Source organism: Lampris incognitus, chromosome 1, assembly GCF_029633865.1.
Source record: "Lampris incognitus isolate fLamInc1 chromosome 1, fLamInc1.hap2, whole genome shotgun sequence".
In the NCBI taxonomy this organism is placed as follows: Eukaryota; Metazoa; Chordata; class Actinopteri; order Lampriformes; family Lampridae; genus Lampris; species Lampris incognitus.
The window spans coordinates 131,010,336-131,028,371 of NC_079211.1; the positions used below are offsets into that span (position 1 = coordinate 131,010,336).

The window sequence follows — 18,036 nt, forward strand, 5'->3', positions numbered from 1 at the left end:
AAGAACAAGAATGGAGGAAAGGCAACATGATGTACAGCTTTGTACTGGGAACCTTGAGCCATCCACTTCTCTTGAAGACTATAAGATAACTTGTCTACAATGGGTGCTACACCATGGGCGGTGTCAAGATAGGTAAGTCCAGTTAAGTAACCTTCATATTTAGCAGACTCCACCTCCTGTAGGAGATCTCCAAGCTCCCTAAGTTTTACAGTGTCTTTATTACTGATCTCTGGAAAGTTGTCAATCTTGTCGCAGAGAGACTTTTCAATAACCTCCAGGAGCCATAGCAGTCTTCCAGGCACTCCCAAGCATTTCTTGGGCCCATAATAGGATTACCTACATGCACAGCTCGAATCCTCCTCACATGATGCGCGGACTGTTCTCCCAACCATTTTGACAGAAGGTCTAGTTGCTCATTAGCTGATAGGTGCAATCCTTCTATGGCATTTGTGAAAGATGACTTCCATGCCCAATAGTTCTCGGGATGATCATCAAACTTTGTGAGTCCTGAGTTAACAAGCTAACGGGGTGCTAAGTACCTAGTGACATCACTTATGTTGGTCTCTTTGTTGAGCGGTGGCTGGGGTATAGTCATAATAGGTGAGGTTGTGAATGGTGGTGCTGGAGAGTTGTGATGAGTCACTGGTGTTGGCCTCTGAGGCTGCTGTGTTGTATCATCATTATCAAGCGTTCTGCAAGGAGCTCTAACATTTCGAGCTGTAGAGTGATGCTGCCTCAATGGTGTTTCCGGTCTGAGTACATGGATGATGGGCTCTAGAGGTGGTTGATATGGTTCAATGTTTAAAGAAGTTGTTGAACCTAGCTGGGACTGACACATGATGTAGTCGCGAGTGCGTTCAGAGACCTCTCTTACATCTGAGTTCTTTTCTCCACGCTTACCTTCCACTGCTGCCTCCAGCACTTTTGTCTCAGCGATGGCTGCAGCTACCTCACTTTCATGCTTGAGAGCTGCTAGAGTCGCTTCCATATGAGCCTCTATCACTTTTAATTGAGCCTTTTCAATCATAACTTCAGATTCCTTCTTGAGGAATTCAGCCCTGGCTCAGGCGACCTCCAGCTTGGCATGAGCCTTGGCAGCAGCTATGCTAGCTGAAGAGCTTCTTGATCCATTTGTTGAAATGGAGGAGAAGGATCTTGTCTCCAATGCTTGGCTTTGCTCCATTGCATCTTCAATCTCAAACGTTTCGTTTGCCATCATGTAATGCTGAAGCCATTCAAGCGTATGAAGTGTGATAATGAGCGAGGAATGCTTGAAGTGAAGCTTTCTTTCCTTGAATTGTTGTACCCGCTGTAAGGTTGCTTTTTTACTATTCTGTCCCTGATACATGTTTCATCTATGCAAAACTGACAGATAGCTAACATACAGGATTCAGAGAAGAGTCGAATATGGGGGTGAAGTTAAGGTGTTTTACTAAGTCATCGTTTCTCGTCTTTTCCTTTTTTTCCTTTTTCCTTTTTTATAAAACTGAAATAAATGCAAAGTTAAAATGTTTTGGTTACAAACTGTTCTCAAAGTACAGCACAAATGAATTCTCTTGGCTTGCAAATAGCCTAAATGCACATGCTACAACAAGAACCTACATTTAGTTTAGCTTACCGTTTTTAACTTTAGCAAATGAAATGATCACAAATAGTATTGTTAATCCCAAGTTTGAATTCCAAATTATTAATGTGCACATTTGTGCAAAACACGGAAAAGGTAACAAACTTACAAGCAAAGGCTCTCCAAGGCACAAACGTAAGGAAAAACGGAGTGGAACTTTGTGTCTGACACATGGATAAATTCTTGCAAACTGTCGTCTTTTCCTGGTTGACCGCTAACCTACGAGTCACATGATCTAAACTGACCACTGAGAAAACACTTTACATTTATCACAGTTTTTTTTACAACAAACTACCACAAGGGTGCTAAAGAATATTAATTTGAAGGCCACAGAATGTGTGCCGTGAAGCTCTAAAGCAAGGGTCCCCAACCTTTTTTGCACCGCGGACCATGATCTGAACTGACGGGTCGGACCCTTTAGTCGACTGGTTAACGTAGTCGCCCGTGGTATGGGAGATCCGGGTTCACGTATGGCTGCGGCGGTTCCCGAGCTGCCCCCCAAATTCGCTACAATACAAGATTACAACTCAAATTTCATAAATTCTCCTGTGGTAGCCGAAAGAGGAAACTTTGCCACCTTGTTAGCTGCAGCTTCCCCCAACAGTTCACGGCACATATCCTCCCTTGGCAGCAGGCAGAATCAGTTCTTCGCCGATAGCTGAAAGGCTTCTTAGCCTTAGCAATACGACTAACCACTAAGTACGACGCTCTCAGAGCAGCAGCATTTGTAGAGGTGGTGGCTCTCAGCACTTGCTTCTGTCCCGCTTGCTCGCGTTGTTTTCGCTCAAAGAACTCTATGGTCTTTCAGTCAGGGTGCTTAGAGTCGAGGTGCCGAAGCAGGTTTGAGAGCTTCATTGCCTCATTAGACAGCTTGTCTCCACAAATCACACACAGGGGGCTCGGAGCATACGAGTCACCGGTCGCAATGAAGTCGTATTTTAGGTACGACTCGTCGTATTTCCTGTTGAAGGAAGTTATTTTTTCCTTTTTCTTTTCTTTTCTTTTCTTTTCTTTTCTTTTCTTTTCTTTTTTTTCTTTCTTTATTTTTTTTGACGTCTCGGCCTGTGCTGTCTCCGCGTTATCGTCGTCATTAGACCTTTTATTTCCCCTACCTCTTCTCAAGAAACGGTACTCATGGGGGCCAAGTAGTTGCTAGTAGCGAGCTGACTGAGTGCGTCTCTGAGTTATGAAATTAGTTACCATTGGTCCGCCGAATGCCACGTGAATGAGTGATAAAATTACATCATTGTACACGCTCCAAGTAGCCGTTTCAAATTAAAAGCCCTGTAGCATTACACGGTCCAGCCGCTGGATCGGGCTTTTATTTAAATATTGTATGTCATATTGTTTCCTTGCGGCCCCGTGCCGGTCCGTGGCCCGGTGGTTGGAGACCCCTGGCTAAAGAAATCCCGGATCTGAGAGGTGTTTTTCTGTTCAAATATAAAATGAGAGCAGGTGATTTTACGAACTGATCAGGCAGCCTTTTTTTTTTATAACTAAGAGTTTGTGCAACCACGCTTTGGACTTGTGCATGGAAAAAATGTCTCAGCTACTGAAACTCAGCATTTAGGGATTGAGTGTATAAAAATAATTTCTGCTCCTACACAAATCGTTTACTGACTCAGATCACGCGAATAACCTCATACTGTGTCTGTCACAGATACTGTAAGGTCTATTTATAAATAAACCTCCCACATTACACAATGCCTTCCAACTGTTGTTTTTTCTTTACTGCTAAGTAATCAACTGTATCAAACATTGAGCTAACATAAATATCTTCTTCATAATACAGTATGAAACAGTGAGCTGCAGATCCAGCCCCCTTTAACAGCAGCACTTCACAGTGGCTATTTAGACTGGTATCTTGTCTTCACTGTGTGTTTTTACAGGATGAGAATCACACTTATGTAACATCAAACCTTAGTCACACAGACCTTACCCTGCCTTGCCTTTCGACCAATACAAGGATGGTTCTCTGTTATGTAACTAAATCTCGGTCTCCAAGCCGCTAGACTGCAGCATTTCTCCCCCACCAGCCCTAAATGTAATGTGCAGAAATTTACCTGCTTCTACATTTCGACGGTTTACAAACGCCATGCAAAAATACTTAACCACTTTCACACCACATGCCTCAGAAAACCTCTTGGCATAAAGTGGGATGACAAGATCCCTAACACAGGACTGCCGAACTCAAGCAAGCCCTCCCATGGTGGTAACAAAAAAAAAGCGTTTCAAAGACACCTTGAAGGTTTCGTTAAAGGCCTTCACCATCAACTACGACACATGATGGGGACAGAAAGGTCTGAACAGAGGAGAGTGACGTGCAGCTGTCCGAAATGGTGCAACCACATGTGAGGCCGCCAGGATTGCTGCAGCAGAGAGCCGCAGGCAGGCCAGGAAAGACTGTGCCAGCAACCCTGCAGCTACTCCCACTATCCCATGCCCACACTGCCAAAGAACATTCAGGGGGCAGATTGGACTGACCAGCCATCTTCGCACCCACAGTAATCGACCCCTACAGGATGACTAGATGGTCCTCGTCGCTGCGACGGACGAAATAACAACATTTTGCCAACAGAGGGCAGTGTTTCTTTATAGGAAAACATTGTGGCGCCTGATGCACCAGCTGTGGAACTGCTGCTCTTCCGCTGGAGCTTCCCATATTAATAGACTATGCTGTATGCCAAGGAAATCACTATCACACTTTTTCAGCTTACTACTTGGTTATCAATATTGCCATGCATGGCCAGACAGGAAGGTCTTGATCCTTTCAAAACCCACAGAGGTTTTTACTTGCATGCCGCTTTAAACTGTCGACAGAATTTGAATCACTTCGCGTTCTGTGATGGGGAATAAAAAAACCTCTTTTAAAACTTGTGTGTTATTTTTTTCTCCTTTATTCGGTTGATGGCCACTGACATGAACAAAGAAAGAAAGACGGTGGAAAAATCCTTCAAATTTCAGCAAATTTCAGCAGGCACGTGTAATACAGTGGATTGTGATTTTCTCTCTTTCCTGTAATACTAAGATATGATTGGCCTGAGGGAAATACAATACCTTGTTGCTAGGTAACATCAGCAGCAGAGTGCAGATGCAACAGCTTGCAAACTATCCTTCAAGTTCACTCAGAACATTTTAACCATATTTGTGTAAATGACACAAAATAAATCTTAGATTTGTTTCAGCATGATCATCGGATCGTGTTCGTTGCGTGTCCATGGGAGTTAATGAAATTCAATGCAAAGTGTAATTGTTAAGCATGGTCTTTTGCAAAAAATTTAATGTCGCAATTCAGATGGACTGCTGGCTGAAGGAAAAGTTGGTCCCCCCAAGAGGAATAACCTGTTGTAGCTGACATCTTGCTTTGTGGCCTCGAGTTTCACAAACGTGTTGCATTTTACCACGACAAAATGTTAATTGAGACTTTTTAAAAATGATTGTCTGATTGAAATTCTGCCTGTAAAACTATAACCAGAATACTGTGGCGGATTCGGGGGGCAGTCCGAGATACCGTCGCCACAGCCGGGACGCAAACCCCTATCTCCTGCACCGCAAGCGACAACGTTAACCCGTCGACTAAAGCGTCAGACCCGTTCGTCAGGGACCAACGTGTCTACTTATCCATGCACGTTACACTACCCCTCCTTCGGGAAGCGCGTCCCCGCGCTTATGCATATGAGCTCCTTCACGCCTCAGGGCGCCTACGCTTCCGATGGCCTTACGGTCGCTCCATCCCACTTCTCACACCCATGTAGCGAATTCGGGGGGCAGTCCGAGATACCGTCGTCACAGCCGGGACACGAACCCGTGTCTCCTGCTCCGCACGCGACAACGTTAACCAGTCGACTAAAGGGTCCGATCCGTTAGTCAAGGACCAACGTGTCTACTTATCCATGCACGTTACAATACTATTGATCACATCCCACTGACAAAACACTGCATTATGTAATTCCATCAACCCAAAAACACCATCTATTTATAAATCATTGCCAACTCTTTTCCAAGGATGTTAAGAGATCCATAAAAAGACACCTCTTGGGGTATGCCCTCCATGTTAGGGCTATGCACGAATAAAAGCAAGGCAACAGGGACAGCCTCAAGCCAGTCAAACACACTGTCTCTGTGGTAGGTGATGACCTCATACTGGGTGTCTGGGTAGTCAAGTCTCTAATGGAGGTTTTTTTGTCAAACTGATGCTCTTCCAGGCATAGATTTCTGTTTAGATTAACAGAGCTGCTTGTCTGAAAAAGAGGAGTCTGAAGCAATTTAGGTCTTGGCCCATAAGACAAAACGTGCCGATAATGTTGTGGATAATGCTGCAAACTGGGAGACAAACGGTAAAATCCCTACAGGGCATTGTTTCTTCATCAAGACAGGAGGACATATAGGAAAGCTTAAAGTCCAACGTACTGAGGACAGAGGATTTTGGCGGGATTTGACCCCACACAATAATTTCTGGGCAGAGAGAATGTCTTCTCTTATAGAACTATAGGGCACAATTCTTTACCATGCATATGCATGCATATGTCGTCTATGTTTGCAAGGAAATCGTCTCAAAACTGTGAGGAAAAAAAATGAGATTAGCAACCACCAGCCGAGACTGGTAGCATGGGTAAAACACATATGCTACTTTCTGCTGCAGAGGACTAAATCTACACCTATGGAGCTGTTCTTTTCCGTCTGCTACACTGACGGAGAACTGCTTGTGAGTGCAGGTTTAGCCATCTGTTCCAGGGGGAGAGAGAGAGAGATAGAGAGTGTTTGTGTGTGTGTGTGTGTGTGTGTGTGTGTGTGTGTGTGTGTGTGTGTGTGTGTGTGTGTGTGTGTGTGTGCATACGGGAACACGTGTGTGTGTGTGTGTGTCAGTGTCATGATGCGGGGTCGTTTGGCTCATACCAGCAATTAAAGGCCAACCAACAATCAGTCCAGGAAACTCGTTAGGCTGTGATAGAACATGAGCTGTACAAACAGGTGTAGCCACAGACAGGAACACATGTTTTGGATAGTTTTGGGTAAAGTATTGGAGTTAATCAAGGGAACCGATGTCATGGAAATGGAATTAAATGGGAGTTTTGACCGTGGAAAGCTTGCCGGGTTTTGGTATAAAATCTAGAACGTCTATGTGGTGTGCTGGCTACACAATCAGAGTTATAGTTTTGGACAAGGAACGATGTCATTTATAAGATAGAGTTAATGAGGAGGGTCTATAGTGTGTACGTAAGTACAATGTTTTGCACTTACACTGTTTTCTTTCTTTCAAACCAACAAGAGGCTAAGCTCTTAATTAAAACAGAACTCTATTGATATCTTTGCTTTCCCAGTTATTAGAAACAGAAGAAGTTTTAAATCCAATGCATCGATGGATTTGAAGTGAAATGATCTGGAGACCCTTTTTTTCTCTGATATGACTGATAGTTTGAAACTGTTGAACGCTAACAATTTGGGCAGTGAGTCAAGCTTTGTGTATTACTGTGATTAGCAAGGGCTGCTGCAGTATGCAGAGAATGAAAGAGAGAGAGAGAGAGAGAGAGAGAGAGAGAGAGAGAGAGAGAGAGAGAGAACTAAAATTGAGGGGATGTGAGAGAAAATGGAGAGAGAAAAAGAGATATCAAGAGTTTTTCTCCACCATCGATGCAATCGTGTTTTGAGTGGTCTGCTGCATTACTCTACAATGCAGTTTCTCGCAACTCCTCTGCTCCCTCCCTCTCTCCTCTCCTCTCTCCTCTCCCCTATCTCTCTCTGTAAGAACTAATCTCTGCTCGCTCTCACAGCTCACAGCTCTCTCCCCCTGCCACAGTGCATATCTCTCTCCCTTTGGCTACACTCTCTCCCCAGTGAGGATGACATCCAAAAATTTGATGAACCAGCAAAGCTCTTGTACCGGCTGGTGGCTTCCGAGGAAGACCCTACATGATCGGGCTTACGGGACAAGGAGGTGTCTCTTCTAAGGAGCTCCATAGAAGCACTGTCAGCACTGGCCGGCAGCTCTGAGTAAGTATTCTGCTGTTTTACTGAGTGTATTTGTCAAAGACAATGTTGGGGGGGGGTTGCTGATGGCTGTGACAGAGAGAAGAAGAAACAGTGTGTTTCTTCTGCAGCTGATCCGAACTGCTGTAGTGCATCGCTTTTGTTCCCCCCCCCCCCGTCTCAGCGTGTCATTGATTGCTGCTGTGAATGAGAGTTTCATACTGATGAGACAGTGCTGGCAGCCCTGGGCTTACCCAGGACTCCCATTCCTCTACAGCGGCAGGGAGAGTTTTTCCTCGGTCACGACACTGAAACGCTACATCTTTGTGTACCCATCTCCCCTCATCACTGCACTTGCAGAGGCATCCACTCGTATAGATCGTTATCAACTCTTGGGGGAGGGGGGGGGTCCAGGTCCTCACTGTTGTTTGTTTTGCATTAATCTTGACCCAGATCTGAAAAGTTGTGGGGCAATTTGTTTATCTGGAATGTTTATCTGGAATGTCATCGTGCAAGAATCTCCCCATCTCCTTTAGCGCACTCTAAACTTTGACTTGATAAGGCATTTGTACTTGCTTCGAAATTGCCAAGCAAATGTGTACAATTTCTGGACTGAGGTTCTATGCAGATGGATGGGTGAAAAACTGTGAAGTCCACGATAAAAAAAAAAGAAGAAAGTCTGAAATGATGAAGACTGTGGTGAGAGGAAAGTATCTCTATGGAAACAGCAGGTTCCACAAAGGGTAGTGGAGAGGTGAGGGGAGCTGCTGTGCCTCACTGGTTCCTGTTGAGCTGCATTACAAATCACAATATTGTCAGTAGTGTTAAGGCCGAGTAAAACCTAGTATTAATGAGAGAGAGAGTGACAGATTTCACGAGAAAGGAATAGACAGCAGGACACCTAAGATGTGAATGAAAGACAGGCAGACAGACAGATAGATAGATCGATAGATCGATAGATCGATAGATAGATTCATCACCTAAGGACCGTTTTGTTCATACTTAATTGAGAAGATTCATTTTTACAATAAGTTTTAAATGAAAAAAAAATAGTGTTGCATTTACACTGTCAGGAGTGATGAGCGCCTGTGTTTGTGTGCAACTCCTCTAGTGTGTTGTTGTTGTTTTTTTAGAAGATGTGTTTGTATGTTGGAGAAAGCAAGTCAAATCAGTGTTAGATGTCATGGGAGAAAGAGAGCGAGAGAGAACTGTAGACGGAGAGGTAGGAGCGCCCTCCACCACTGATCCATGCATGTTAATGTGAGTCGTGATGAGAGGGCTCTACTGAGCAAGCTCATATTTTCAAGTGTAATTTTCCCAACAGCTTCCTCAGAAGCCCTCTTTCATCCTCTTGGCCAGTTGGATTTTTTATAGTTGGGGGATTGGATATGAATAGTGTTTGTGACGTGCTAAAAGGAGCATGATAGTCACTTTCCTCAATCACCAATGTGTATAGTGCATTTGAGTGATGCGTAGCTGTTTTTGGTAGGATACTCAAGCTGCTCATTTATCCAAAACACTTCACAGTAACACGAGTACACACATTTTTAGCATCGGTGGCCCCAATGGCAGCTATCAGTGTTACTGCTGTGCTGTCACCATTAAGTTAAACCGGAACCCAACCATCATGTTTTCTCTGTGGAAATGAAACTTTGTGTGTGTGTGTGTGTGTGTGTGTGTGTGTGTGTGTGTGTGTGTGTGTGTGTGTGTGTGTGAGAACCAGGCTGGTCCCCAACAGAATACCAAATGTCCCCATTAGGATACAAAAAACTCTGAAACCACCTACCTTGTGGTGACATTTTATGGGTCCCCATGAAGAAAATGGTCCATTTTAGGGTTAGGGCTTGGGTATAGGGTTAAGGTTAGAATTAATATTGGTTAAGGTTAGGCATGTGGTTGTGATGGTTAGGTTAGGGTTAATGGCTAGGGAATTAACATAGTCAATGAGAGGTCCTCCCACAAGTATAGGGTGTCATGGTGTGTGCGTGTGTGTGTGTGTGTGTGTGGGTTGGAGGCTAATTACAGGGTCAGCACCATGGGGTCTTTAGTGATCATTGAGTCAGGACCCTTGATTAAAGATCTCCTAACATTGCCCATTTCAGAACATTGTGCATATATTGGTTTTCTGCCCTGGAGCATTGAGTTTATAGTTTAAAAGTTGCAGTTTACACAAAATCTAAGTTATTAAATCAGCATTATATTTCTGTCAAAGTGACCAATATGTATTTTTTAAAGTTTATAAAATGTCTAGCTTTCAGAGTTTATTATGCAAGTGGAAATCACCTGTATAGTAATATTGTTTTGTCATATTTTGCTTTGCTATCAATTATCATAGTCTCTCCAGTGTTTCTTGTCAATAACTGTTGAAAGCAAGGGTGGAAATCTAGCACAGACTGTTTGGATGAGGCCTAAGATCTCCCATCCAACAACTAGTTTTTTTGTTTTTTTTACCTCACTCTTCCGAGTGGTCCCGGTTGCTGCTCCACCTCCTCTGCCGATCCGGGGAGGGCTGCAGACTACCACATGCTTCCTCCGACACATGTGGAGTCGCCAGCCGCTTCTTTTCACCTGACAGTGAGGAGTTTCGCCAGAGGGACGTAGCGCGTGGGAGGATCACGCTATTCCCCCCCAGTCCCCACCGACCAGAGGAGGCGCTAGTGCAGCGACTAGGACACATACCCACATCCGGCTTCCCACCCGCAGACGCGGCCAATTGTGTCTTTACGGGCGCCCAATCAAGCCGAAACAACTGATTAGTTTGAACCCTGCACCAAAACAAGAGCGTTTTGACAGGAACAACAGTAGCGCCCTTCAAGTCGCTTCAGAGACGGCCAAGAGTTGCTGTGGTGATGCCCCATGGACACATGATTTTACGTACAAACCTGTTCTATTACTATTTGATATTGTCATGACAATGGGCATGAAGAACCCTCTTGTTAGCCGACGGATCCACCTTAAACAAGAGTGGCTAGAAAGCAGAACCATAAGCTAGCTGTTTGTAGATGAATTCTTGCCACTACACTGCTGCCTACAGCTTATACAGTAGAACTGGCCCCTGGTCACCCTGCGGTCTGAAGGTAGAGCAACACCGTGACTGGGATGCAACCTCTCTCCACTTTCCTCCTCTTCAGTAGCTCTGACTCACAGCCCAGTGCACATTATTCAACCCACAGGAAAAATGTTCCTTGACCAAGTTATGGAGATTTCTGTGGATTTCTGCAGTTTTGTTGTTGGTGAGCTCCCACCAGAGTTTAAATAAAACGCGTCTCATTGCAGGGTTGATTGCTTCTTGATCGCCTCCAATATGGCTGTTAAAATCATGCAAAATTAAAGGATTATTTTGTGAATGGCAGTGAGTTGACACTGAACTTACAAGACAATGAAAAGGTCAAATAAACATGCTCAAGTCAAGTCAATTTTATTTGTATAGCCCAATATCACAAATTACAAATTTGCCTCAGTGGGCTTTACAGCAACACAACATCCTGCCCTTAGACCCTCTCATCGGATAAGGAACAACTCCCTAAAAAAAAACCTTTAACAGGGAGAAAAAATAGGAAGAAACCTCAGGGAGAGCAACAGAATACTGTCTGCTCAGTGGTCAAACTGTGATCCTTCTTGCTGTGATGGTCTTTTTAAAAGTAGTTGTTTGTAATTGCTTTCAGGGAGCTAATTATTGCAGAGGATAAGCCCAGCTGCAGTCTGTTCGCTCGACTCATTATGAGCAGTCAGCAAGCACTAGATGCTGGGAGGTACACCGGCTGATCTGATTCCCATCTGGTGCTTCATGCTAGGATGGCAGGCTATACTACTCACCATAGGCTACCATTGGTTTGTTGAGATTGGTGAGAAGGTAGCTGTGCACGTTCTTTAAGAAATCACGGCGCTCCATGTCATGCACAGTGTTGTGATTTTGTTCCTTTATTCATCTCTCATACATGTTTTGATTTTATCAGAGGCCTCTATGAACAGGTACAGATTCTACATCTTGCTCAAGGGCAGGGACACCACTGTTGGTGCAGAAATTGAAGTTGCATCATTATCATGAGGAGGTGACATCTTCTCTAACCACAGGGCCATCCTGATGCAATAGAAATAATGTCTGGTGGTCATACAAGAGATCCTTACATCTCAACACACTGTAGGCACTATGACTATATGTCATTGACACATTGCACAGTAGCCCAAGAAGGTGCTGGGTTCAAAACCCCAGGCCATCCCAGGTCCTTTCTGTGTGGAGTTTGCATGTTCTCCCCGTGTTTGCGTGGGTTTCCTCTGGGTGCTCCGGTTTCCTCCCATCATCAAAGACATGCATGTTAGGGTTAATACTCCTCTCTGTGCCCCTGACCAAGGCAATGGAAAGAAGAACTGGAGTTGGTCCCCGGGAGCCAGACTGTGGCTGCCCACTGCTCCTAGCTACACAGCTAGGATGGGTTAAATGTAGAAGACGAATTTCCCCAAGGGGGTTAGTAGAAATATATCTTAATCTAACAGGTGCCCACCCCGAAGACCAGTTGGTGCAACTGGCAGCTCACCTTCAGTGAATGCTTTGCTCACCCTGCTGCCTCCATTGAGTAGTCACCACTCATTACAAGCCACTTGCTCCTACATTGTGTGATGTTGTCAATAGTGAAAGATCAGACAGAATTTTGATGCAACTTGAGCATTCAGTGTGGTCTGTTGTGATGCGGAACAGCCCACTCCCCAAATGAAGCTTGAAGCATATGATTAGATCAGTCACATTTCTGGGCAGAACCATGTTCCATGTGATGCATGATTATCTTAGTGGGCGCCAAAGGCTACTCTCTGCAGACTTATAATATCCAACGTTCATCCGAAAAGACCGAGTCACTCTCTTGAGTTGCAGCATGCATGCTACTACTGCGTGTGCCCATCCGGTGTTTTAGGCTGCAAATTGTATGTGGAACCTGATTCAAACCCACGTGTTTGCGACTGCTGCCGAAGCACGTTGCTGTGTGTGAAGGAGAGGGAATTGAGTCTATGCTTTTAATAGACACTCTTCTTTTTCTCTGTCACTCATTCTTCTGCCTGCTTCTTGATTACAAAAGTAGCCAAATATATCCGACTGTGGTTGATGAGATGTGGTTGTGTGCACAAGAAGAAAGTGCTATTTATAGTCTCTGTTAATCCATAATGATAATAATAATAACAATAAAATTAATAATAATGATCATGACATTACCTTTAGTTTCTTATTTCCTATGCTTAATTCAAAACTATGCTCTGAATGAAAAACTTTGACTTGATTATGTCAAGAGGATATATTCTTATCATGTATAGGCACCGTGGGTGAAGAACAGTTGGAGAACAGTTGTGCTACTTGAATTTCTTAAGTCTGGAGGGCATTGCTTGATTGCTGATTTGTTTCAGTGCTCCCACAATCACAGTGAAATGTTGTAATTTGCTCATCAAATGTGTTTAATAAGGCCACCATTGTTTGATTAGCTGGTTATAGTGAATGGGAACATCTAATTATAAAGTGCAATAATCACAGTTCTTATGCAGGCGATTGATAACCTCCACGTCCTCCCTTTTATTAGCTTCAAAGTATTACCAGACGAGTTACTGTAATAATAAAACATTCAGAAAAATGATTTTTTGTAACATTTATGATGAGCCTGGGGGTACACATGCCACAGTTTACATAACTGAAAAATGACATTTACGTTGTGTGATCATGTGCTTTAAATGAAATGTGTAAGTGCTTTAAATGAAACCTTTGAGTCAGTCCTTCAGCTTTCTGGAGAGGCTGTGAATAAGCAGTGTTTACTCTCGTTTCTCTCTCCCTCATTTTCTCTGTACACCTCCTGCTCCCGCATACTTTTTCCTCCTGCAGATTAGTGACTTCATCCCACGGCCTTCTAGATAAGAAACACCTCTCCTGGAAAAACTCCACAGCGCTCTAGAAAGCACAAAACAGCCCGAAATACACAACACATGTCACAGGTATTACCCCTCACACACTAAGGAGCATGTTGCGAGGGCCTGCTAAGTCAGCTGTGTGTTGGTCAGACTGCTTTTATGCCATAGCTTTTGGTGTCTGTCAGTTTGTGTGACAGGCTGTGGCAGTGTGTGTTCTTATCGGCCTTAATGTTCCATCACACTCGTTTATGTAACTAATTGCGATGATTGGGGCCATAAGCTTGTGTTTTGACTGCGCTAGCTGTGCACTCTGCAATCTTAAAAATGGTGATGTGTCATTTACAAGCACACCTGTGAATGTTGTTTGAAACAATGCACACATCTCGCCGACTCACAACACATTAGACGATGAGCTACTGATAACACATCAGGAACAAATTTGATGATTTTCTGTATTGTTGCGCCAATAGCTAGAAACCCACTGGTTTGATACGGTTTCCTTTGGGGTCCCGAGCCATGTGGTTGTGAAACTTTGTGTGCGTTGTGTTACTGGTGGCCATACAGTAGTGCTGCACGATTAGTCTTATCGCAATTGCAATGTCAGCCTGTGCAATTATATAACCACAAAAGGCTGCGATTTAATTAAATAATAAAATGTGTGTGTGTGGGTGTGTGTGAACATCTGTTTGTGTGCAGTGTGGATATCTACGCCTATAATTAAGAGATGACCAGTCAGTCTCTGTTTAGGAAGTGAAGTGTGTGCAGTCTATGGTCACATGACTATCTGGTGTGCTGTGTGCAGACCAGAAAGAAGAAAGAAAAATTAGTATGACAATGGGCAGGTTAACACTGATGAGCTGGTGGCAACCCCCCCCCCCCAAAAAAAAAACAACAAACAAAAACAAAACACGACCTTTTGGATTCAAGCTCAGTGATATTGAGCAGAAAGAGGTATTGTGTAAAACATGCCAAATGAAAGTTGCAACATGACAAATTCGTATTATTTGTAAATGTATAAATTTGTTAATTATATCGCATCCCAAATCGCGATCTTGTCCACAATAATCGCAATATGACTTTTTCACCAAATCGTGCAGCACTACCATACAGTATGCATCTTGGTCTGTGCCTCTGTGTATCTCTGGCTTCATCTGTTCTTTAAGCCATGTAATGGCATCACTAACTACAGCCATCCATCATTGCACTGGTCCAGCCACTCACCATGTGTATGTATGTGTATGTGTACGCATGCACATACACATAGATGCACATAAAGCATCAACACACACATAAACAATGGGATGAGAAGCTCAGCCTAAGGAGAGAGGCTTTCCTACAGTTTTACTGTAAATACAGTGTTGTTTGCCTTTCAAAGAGAGGCAAAATAATTCTGTCGTTATTTTTTCACATAGGCTTGAGCCGAGATCCTCGTCATAGCAACTGTTTCAACAGATGCCGCGCCACATTTGGCTGACTCTTATCTGCGAGCTCCTGAGATTTATTAGGTGCCACTGTCAGTGATTGAAATCAAGCTGTCAGAGTGTCTTCAGAGTCAATGGTGGATGTTGTCGTTCTTCCCAGATGGAACAGGAGATCTCACTTGTCCAGAGGAAGATGTCTGACCTGGAGTCAGTGCTGCAGCAGAAGGATGTGGAGCTGAAGGCCTCGGAGACCCAGAGGACCATCCTGGAGCAGGACCTGGCCACCTACATAACTGAATGCAGTGTGGGCAGAACCTACTATTACTAACAAGACCTGTTGTACCAATCTGTAATGTTTAACTTGTTCAATCTGAACTGGTGTCTCTCCCAACTATCCTTTTGCCTACACTTATTCGAAGACATCCTTAACTTTTATCTTGAGTGACCACTATCTGCAACCAGTAGGGCTCACAACTAGATTGATAACCGTCACTTTTCAGTGACACTAGCCCACAATTGACAAAACTAATGCTAATAACGTCTCACAAATTGACAAGCTGCCTAATGCAAAAATCCTGCAGAAATGTCAAGTGAAGAGGTAATCATGGTGTAAATTGCTATGCAATATCTATAGCTTCGCACAAATGGCTATAATGACAATGCTGCATTCTTGTTCAGTATTAGCATAGCCAGCTCGACAGTGGTTTTTATGTCTTTATACTCGCAAAATGTTGATCCTTTCTTAAAAGCAGTACCTGTTTTCCCTCTACTTTCGGATTGGCATTTCTCATGTAATTTTTATTTATTTATTTGCTCTACGAGGAGGTTTTTATTTTTCTTTATAGTTGTAAATTTATTTATTTATTTCTTATTTCTCATTTTTATTTGATTTTTTTATTTGCTTTTATTTATTTATCTTTAAATTTGCTCTATGAGGAGGTTTTTTTTTCTCTTTAGGGTTGTGTTTCAAAGCCAGCTCCTCCATGTTGGAAAGTTGAAATGCATAGTGTGATGAATGTGTGGGAAGTAGTACCTGGCAAAAAAATAATGTCTTAATATTTTCCAATGTTTTGGCGATATACGATAAATATCTCTCTCTCGTCCGTTACGCGTTCTCTCTGAACTGGCTTAACAGAATGATTGGAAGAGTGAGTAATAATGCTACGTAGCGTTGTTATTTACATTTTCTTACACAATGCGTCCTATCAGCAAACCCTCCATGAGCTTGATGAGATGGAGGTGTGGCGGTGTGAGATTAGGACTGTGTCAAATTTGAGAAACAAGTATGTGAGACTAGTACGACTGGCCTGTCTTCAGGAAACAATAGAAAGCACATTAAGATCACCACGATATTCACATTGTGGCCTACTTTTATATCTCCAACAAACAGCGAAAATACATCTTAAATAATCGATTCTATTTCCCAGCCTTCATGGGGACCCATCTTTTTGTGGGATAACATTAGATTTCTGGTGTGTTCATCAAAACAAAGCTTCTGGGCTGGAATGCAGGTTTTGAAAGCTATAAATCTCAGAACCTGACAAAGCTGTCCTTTTTAAATTGGTATAGTTAAATCTTTCCACCACCACCCCCTCTCTGATACATGATTTTTTTTTGTTGCTATGATGAAGTCAATATAGTCAATATTTTACTGATAGTACCTTTAAGGTGTGTTATACATATTTAATTTGACAGACACAAAACCCCACAAAACCAGAGTGTATTCCTAGAGGGACAAACAAATGTCAAAACTCCAAAATAGAAGTAACACACAAAGTGCCCAGGGTACTTTTAAATTTCTGAAATGTGTGTGTGTGTGTGTGTGTGTGTGTGTGACATGATCTTTGTCACACGCCAGCTCCAGGAGAAATGCCGGGAACAGCACAAGGATTTATACATAGCATTCATAGACCTCTCAAAGGCATTTGATACAGTCAACCGGGCCCTGCTGTGGAAAGTCCTGAAGAAATTTGGATGTCCACCCAAGTTTCTCACCATCCTTGGACAGTTTCACTCAGGAATGATGGCCCGAGTGGTACTGGGGAACCACAGTTCTGAGCCCTTTGGTGTGCAGACTGGAGTCAGACAAGGCTGTGCTAGCCCCAGTCCTGTTTAATATAGTCTTAGTCTCTGTTACAACACTGTTATGAAGGAGGATGGAGAAGCAGGCTGGAGTTACCAGTGACTTCAGGCTCGATGGTAACCTATTCAACATCAGGAGGTTTCAAGCAACCACCACGTTGACCTCTGAGAACTTCATTGAGCTACAGTATGCCGACGGTTGTGCCCTGATAGCCCACACACCAGAAGCCCTACAAAACACTCTGTCCGCAGTTGTAACTGCATACAGGAGAATGGGACTGATTATTAACACCCAAAAGACAGAGGTAATCTGTCAGATGAGTGCTGACCTCCCAAGCCACCCAACAACCTTCACAGCAGAAGGGCAACAACTGGCCACTGTTCCTGCCTTCAAATATCTGGGAAGTATGCTATCTGACACCTGCACAATGGATGATGAGATCCAGCACTCTCAAACAAGCCTCAAAATCTTTTGGCCATCTAAGGAGAAAGGTTTTCCAGAACAGCAACCTCAGTCTCCACACCAAAGTGCTTGTGTACAGAGCAGTGTGCATCTCCACACTACTCTATGGATGTGAGGCATGGACCATCTACAGCCACCATCTCAGAAGCCTGGAGGCCTTCCATGTGAGGTGCCCCCAGAGGATCCTCGGCATTACTTGGGAGGACAGAGTGCCACACACAGAGGTGTTGGAAAGGGCAGGAAGTTGAAGCGTGGAGTCCACCCTAAACCACCATCAACTCAGGTGGCTTGGGCATGTCATTTGCATGCCCAGCCAACAACTCCCACGTAATGTCCTCTACAGCCAACTACACCTTGGTCAATGCACTGCTGGTGGGCAGAAGAAGTGGTTCAAAGACCAAATGAAGACCACAATGCAGAGATGCCAGATCAACCCCTCTTCTTTGAAGAAACTTGCCTCCTGCCGCACCATCTGGCGCTCTGACAAGGAGTGAAGTATATGGAAAATCAGCATGCACAACACCGTGTAGCAAAGCATGCGAAGAGGCATGCTCGCAAAGCTACCCCCCCCCCCCCAGCACCACTTTTACATGCCC

General features: G+C 43.8%; 1 protein-coding gene across 1 annotated transcript in view; it reads left to right on the forward strand.

Annotated features, from left to right (window-relative positions):
- The first annotated feature begins 15,055 nt into the window (after positions 1-15,055).
- LOC130117276 (citron Rho-interacting kinase) overlaps positions 15,056-18,036 on the forward strand; it is an 86,538-nt gene continuing 83,557 nt past the window's right edge. The window contains exon 1 of the mRNA XM_056285486.1: positions 15,056-15,199. Within this exon, the coding sequence (XP_056141461.1) occupies positions 15,056-15,199 (144 nt within the window). The remainder of the gene's footprint in view (positions 15,200-18,036) is intronic.